At 29.8% G+C, this 7166-nt stretch overlaps 1 protein-coding gene across 1 annotated transcript; it reads right to left on the reverse strand.

Moving 5' to 3' along the window:
• Positions 1-3743: 3743 nt before the first annotated feature.
• On the reverse strand, positions 3744-6857 carry LOC137818968 (uncharacterized protein At2g37660, chloroplastic). Its single transcript, XM_068622637.2, has 7 exons — positions 6606-6857; positions 5617-5888; positions 5491-5527; positions 5299-5396; positions 5035-5096; positions 4417-4540; positions 3744-4117 (listed from the first exon to the last, which is right to left on the reverse strand). The coding sequence occupies exons 1-7, from the start codon at positions 6658-6660 to the stop codon at positions 3998-4000; spliced, it is 768 nt and encodes a 255-aa protein (XP_068478738.1). The 5' UTR covers positions 6661-6857; the 3' UTR covers positions 3744-3997.
• Positions 6858-7166: the final 309 nt, after the last annotated feature.

Genomic DNA, 7166 nt, shown 5'->3' on the forward strand with positions numbered 1-7166 from the left:
ATATTTTTTTTTGTAATAGTTTTTTCTATATTTCATATCATTAAAAAATCATGCATATGCTAGGAAAAAAGGGAAACAGTTGTGCAGGGTCATGGATTCGACTGCACATTTCTGTGCACCTGAAACATAAATACAGAATTGTGGCCCTGCATTTCTTAGAAAATGTAAAAGTTATTAAATGGTTATAGATATACAATCAATTTTTGTTTATAATTTTAAAAATATTTTAGATTTTAAACTTAAAATTATTGTTTAGGGAGAAAAAGTGAATTTAGAAAATTTATTTTAATGTTACAAAGATAATAGTAAAAAAATTCACATTAGTTAATATAAATGATAACTATTTATGTTTCTTAGTTTGACACTGAGTGATTCAAATGAGTGATGAAGAATACTTCACACTTCAATATTAGGTTAAGTAGTTGTAAAAGTTTCCTCCAATGATGCTTGATGAAAAATAATGTTTTTACTATTGCACTTAGTAGGTGTTTGTATCATATTATGATGGTAGTTAATCTTTGGATGACTAAGTATTATTAATGTTTCTTATGTTACTAGGGCTTAAGCATAAATCACATGTTGGTAATATTGTTGATATTATTACATAAAAAATACTTCTTATATGCCTTTTCAACAATTTTCAAAGTTAATTCACATTTAATTTGTTACCTTTATAATTATGTCCTACTATAAAAATAATATAAGAAAATTTATCACTTTGAATGATATATCAAAGATCAAGATAATGATAAAATATTGTGATTCTTAAATTATTTTTAGAAATACTAAAATTTAATTAAATATGTATAACTTGTTTAAGTTATATTCAAAAAGGTTAATTTTGTACATTTAATTTAGATTAGGATGGAAATCAATATTAATGGATATAATTTTAATCTATTAAATAAAATTTTTATTTGTGTAATTTATTAAAAAATAAAAATTATTTATTATAATTTTTCAATTTAGTGTTTGTTTGATTTAGAAAAGACTAAATATTTTCTAAATTAATTAATTAATGTGACTTTTGCAGTTAAATTGAAAGATGGACTGAAATGGAGTTACAGCAAAAGAGTTATGACCAATTTAATGGAGTAGGTCAATAACCTTATGGATTTATGAAATGAAATTAGAGTTCTTCTAAATAGGGATGGATTAAGTGATTGGGAGGTTTCGACCCTAATTAACTTTAAACACAATTGATAATTCTTGAAAGTAAACTCAGATAATAATACAATTAATTACAACAGTAAACTCAAATATTAATACAATAATTACAAGGTTAGAAAGTAAACTCAAATATTAAAACAATCAATTACAAGGTTAAGGTCAAGTGAGATGTGATCTACTTTAATAAAATTGATCTTATTTTATCTTCTATGCTTAGCAATCTTCAAACTTCATAGAAGAGATCTCAAAGCCTAATGTCAGATAAATTGTCATACCTATGGATCCAAAAAGGTTATTAGAAGAAGACTGAAAGTGTTCATTCAACCACTTAGGAGAGTGAATCTTCCTCTTGTATTCGTCGAAAGATGTAACTCCTTCCTAGAATGCAATAAGAATTGAACTATGAGAGAATGCCTAAACCTTGTACTGGTTTGTAAGATGCAATTTTCCACAGTAGTTAAACACAATGATTAGAGGACCATTCAAATCTTCTGACATTAGACATGAGTGGTTATTGGTACGCAATACTCAAGGCAATAGCCAAGAGTAATTAGGTGCCCAAATATGATTAAATTAGGAGTAGCTTGGTAAAGAATACTTAGTCAAGCCAGGAGTGACATGGAAAAGAATACTCCTTAGCAGGGTCAACCAGGAGTGGCTCGAAGTCGAAAAAATACTCATTAAACCAAGAGTTACTATAGTCAAGAATCCTCAATAAGCCATAAATGACTTATCTCAAGAATACTCAAGGGGTTAGTCAGGAATGACTACGAATCCAAATAATTATTAAGTGTTTCATAACACTAGTTTATCTTGTTGAAGTTAGCTTGTTAGTCAAGAATTTGATGTAATTTGTTGCGACAAAATAACCATGATATTTTTGAATTTCGAAGTGCTCTCTGGATTTATAAAATCTGGACAAAATTAAAAAAAAAATCTAAATTACATAATTCGAAAGCTAATTTTGGATCAAAAAATAGCTTCTAGATTATATAATTCAAGATATATTTTAAAAAAAATAATATTTCAGATTACATAATCTAGAAATCTTTTATAAATTTGAGAATAGCTTATGGAATATGTAATTCAGATATATTCCAGATTACATAATTAGGAAGCTAATCTTATATTAGAAAAGACTTCCAGACTATATAATCTAGATGTTAATCACGAATATGAAAAAAAACTTCTAGATTATATAATTCGAAAACTAATTAGAAATATTAAAAATGGTTTTTGAATTATGTAATTTGAAATATAAACTACACTTTATTTTTTTTTTACATAAAGACATTTTTAGAGCACTTCACTTGAGCAAGTGATGCTCTTTGGCTTAAGTGAGAGAAATATGATTTACACTCTAACTTAAACAAAATCAGGAGTAGACAATATAGTAAAATCATCCTAGGCTAGTGAGACACAGCTTAAAATATTTGCATGTTCTAAACTTTTAATCTTCAGTTTTTCTTTGAGTATTTGTGTGTTATGTTATGAACAATTAAATACCTTGTTGCTAAAGGTTGATGTAGTTGCACATAATCAATTGTTTTACCTTATTTATAATCTAGTTTAGCCTAATCAACCAAACCATGACTTCATAATTTTAATTATAATTCTTCTATAAATTAGGATATAATTTTAATTATGATTCTTCTATAAATTAGGATCAAGGTAAAAATAGTGGTAAAACCTACAACTACGAATGAGGGTAAAAACTACCCAGCCAAATTTAAGTCTTCAACCTTAATGTTGGTTGTTTGACAAAGAATCGCACTCTCCCTTAAGTAATATTAGAATTTTCTCACCAAAGAATAAGGTTAAAATCAATTTCGTGAATCATTGAATTTAACTAAAAAAAAAATAGTGAATTACATGATAAAGGCCTTGTAAAATCAATATCTTTATTCTTAATGTAAGTCATTTGATTAATTTTTGCTCTCTTATTAAAAAATTCTAATATTTTTATTTGGCTCTTTATTATCTTATTGTATAAAATGTTGCCATTAAACTAAAAAAAATTCTATTAATTTTCTTTCTAATTAAATAATTATATAGCAAATATTTGTGGATTCATACTTGGACTTCTGTCCATTTACAACTTCCATCAAATTAGTAGGCTTGCCAATGAGATCTCAGCCATTAAAAACTAAGAAAAAAAAAACATAAAATCTTAAAAAAGCTGACACTCTAAGATTGGTTTAAAAATAGAAGGAATATGCCTCTCTTGCTATAAAAATAAAAGCTGTGTCCATAAATGATCATTCCCCAACACTAGATGATCAAACATTAGAGATTAAGACTCTACGGACACAACAATGGGAGATGCGAGATTAAATCTTTTGTTTGATGTTTATCATTTGGTCATGTCTCCTAACCCAACCACATTTTTTTCATCCACAAGGTTTGAACCAAAAACATTATTAAAAATACCACTTAGTGGTGTAGAATAAATTTGACTGTGTTAATGGACTAAATGAATAGAATAAGTTAAAAAAATAACTCTAATTTTGACCACCCTTTTGGAAATGCAAACTGAGTTATTTGGAGGAAGAATACTCACAACAAGTAGCATATTTTGACAACAGCTTTCTTTTCGTATTGTAGGCTTGTAGTAATCAAAAACATCTTACAACATTACATAAAAATACAATTTAAAACATCTAAAAAGAAGCCATACAGAATTAAAAGCATAAACATGAATTTTATTTTTCAATGGTATTATTGAGCTATACTAATATTGAGCTATACTATTATTGAGCTACAGTATTGGTTGAGCATTGATGATTGTAGGGTATCCCTCAGTTATAAAAAACCACTTGCATTAGCATCAAAAACGAGCTGTGATATTGGAAAACAAAGCCTTGAAGTCCTTTGTTGGGGTACCTACTCCCTCTGGTTTTGATGCCAAGTCAAAAGCCTTGAATTGAACCTCCTCAAAATTCAGTGCCTGTCAAACCATTTTACTCAAAACTCGATAACCAAATCTCATAGTAACTTGAACAACACAACTCATGGGGGAATTTTTATGCCACTTGGGAAATGAGTTATTTTTACTCATGATCAATACACAAAAGTCATATAAAAGACCCTGGTTAAAGAACTAAAAGTGAAAAACTTTTATTGTAATATGTAAAGATGTTATCGCTTGTGATTTTTTAAGGGTACTTCTATAAGATTTCTAATAGAAACATCTTTTGATTCCTTGACCACTGATGGTTAGGAAGACCTTATAAAAAATATATATACCTGAATGCAGACTTCGGCAACATCAGCTCGTGGAATGGCTTTGTTTTCAGTCTGAAGAAGCTCGTCATCTTTTCCCACAATGAGTTCCCTAATGCCTCCTTCTTTATCTAACAAACCACCAGGCCTGATTCAGCACCAAACGTGAGGAAATATTGTGCAGAAGGACACAATCTTGCAAAATATTCGCAAGAATGTCACCCTAAAATTTTTAATTTGCATCGGCAACAAGAATATCAATGTATGTCCCAAGACAAGGCAATTACGTAATGGATATAAACCAAATGAAATTGTATTTGTATTGCTAAGCATCACATTCAGATGGAGTAATAAAAAATTAACAAAAACCAATGTTGTTCCCTAAAGATCTTCAAAAGCTTTCATATACACGACACGGCATCAAGTATCAATACTCTCTCAAGATTACAAGATAATTGTCTACCCCGAGAACAACATCAAGAGTTCTAAAATTTTTCACTCAACCAAAATAGATATCAATATAAGGTTGTTGAGTTGATTCAAGAGAATAGGCCAATTGAACAGCATGAAACAAAAAAGTAAAACAAGACCAAGAGAACTAGGACAAACTATACATCTTCATATGCATAGAAATTAGTGTACCTTATGATTGTGTATGGAACGCCAGAATCAGCCAGATATTGTTCAGCCTTTCTCTTCCAAATCTGAGATCAATATAAAACTATAAGCTGCCTATGAAAGAGAGGAAATAAAACGATTGAAGGGAAGAGAAAATGGCACTATCTTTTAACTAAATTGCATTATGCTACGAAATGGAACTTAAGCTCCATTTATTATAATAGAAAAAATGAGGTCATGAAGTTAAGAAAGAATTCGATAAATAGTATAATAGAAAATATGACCAACCAATATATTCCCTTTTCCCAAGCTGTTCAGAGGATGATTAGTGTTTGTTCCACCCATAGACCCAACCAACACAACATGCTTCACTCCTGCAGCCTTGGCTATTCATAGAGGCAATACAGTTTCAGTATCACATGCACTGATTAATTTGTAGTATGATTTACAACAACATATGGAATGAATGCAGATTCTTACCAGCATCTATTTGATTCTTCTGCCCAATCCAGTCAACCTAACATATAAATGAGAAAGCTACAGTATTAATAACACGATATACATATGTAAATAAACTGAGCATGCATAGGGAATATGCAATGGCACCTGTTCAGGATATGCGCCCTCAGAAAAATAGAACTCAGGCCTTTCACCTTTTGTTGGATCAAACCCAGGCTTCATTTGTGGAACTGCACTTGTGAGGATTATGAGAGAATCTATACCTTCAAAAGCAGGAGTAATACTTCCAGCATCTCTGATATCCCCAACAAAAACATCATCTGCACCGCCAATTTTCTGTTTGCTTTCTTCTGTCCTAACAAGGCCTCTGGCAACATACTGGTTTGGCTTCTCTTTTAATTTTTTATACACAATTTGTCCTGAAAAATTATCCACCGAATCACATTGAGAATTGTAAAAGAGAGAGAAAGATAGTGTGCCTCATATTATCATATGAAGAGAGGTTAAACACTGTAGCCATGTAGCCAAGAATAACAAGCCATGATTTCAACTTCCAGATCACATAAAAAATGAAAAAAAAGCAACTGCTGAGATTTAGCATGTGAATGTATTTACACTGTACAAGTAACTAATATCTCATATGACAAGAACAGGTATGTAGTAAATGCAAACAAACAGCTGAAAATAGACTAGAATGAAGTCTGTAAGTGCATATATCCACCAGGGAACTGTCCTTCCTTAGAAAGGGTAATGATGGAGCAAAAGTTGTTGCCAGAGTATAACAACCCACTTCCACATTGCAAATAAAATCATTAAAACATGTAGCTATTAAGCATTTGCAAAGGGTCAAGCTTTGTGCAGCAGGTGAAATTTTTAATTTACTAAGACAATTACTACATGTTTTTAGCCCCACAAGTTTCTTATTGTTCATTTAAATTTAAAACTAGTTTTTTTAATCATATAACATGAAAATCTTGGTTTACTGTACAAAACCCCAAACCTTGCTCCTGTATCAACCGTCTCTAACAAAATTCTCATGAACTGAAATTACAGATACCCATAATGCAGTAAAATCACTGAACCTCAATTAAAATACGAACAAAAAAGTTATGAAAAAGGAAAGGGTAAAAGAGAACCTGTGCGGCCACCAGATCCAGTTACAAGCACGGTTCTTGGGGACGAATCGGCCATGGACGTAACAGTAGAGTAGTGTAATTGGGACTGTGAATGTATTGAAAATGGTCAAGACAAAAGGGTATTATAAAAGAAATGGAAAATAGATATTTGGAAGAAAAGACGAAAAGAAGAATCTGGAATCTGAAGACAAACTCAAACGTAGTTTGCGACAGTGAATGTCTGAACTGAGTTAACTTCCTACTTGAAAGGGTAAATTTTTTTCATTATTCCTTCTGTCATATAAAAAATTCAAATTAATTATTTTTATTACAACTTTATAATTAAATAGTTCTAAATTTAATGTGAGATTAATGTTTAAAATTATATTTTATAACGAAATAGTCTTGTAGAAGTAAAAATACAGACAATTTTATACATTGGATGCACTAAAATAAATATTTTACTCAAAATAAATAAATTAACATACAACATTAGTTATTAAAAAGATAACTTAAATTTTTTATAATTTGGTTGGATTTATTATAAATTGGTAGGTTGATTCAATTTAATATTTTTTTTTA

This window comes from Phaseolus vulgaris, chromosome 10 (assembly GCF_051622355.1).
Source record: "Phaseolus vulgaris cultivar YP4 chromosome 10, ASM5162235v1, whole genome shotgun sequence".
Taxonomy (NCBI): Eukaryota; Viridiplantae; Streptophyta; class Magnoliopsida; order Fabales; family Fabaceae; genus Phaseolus; species Phaseolus vulgaris.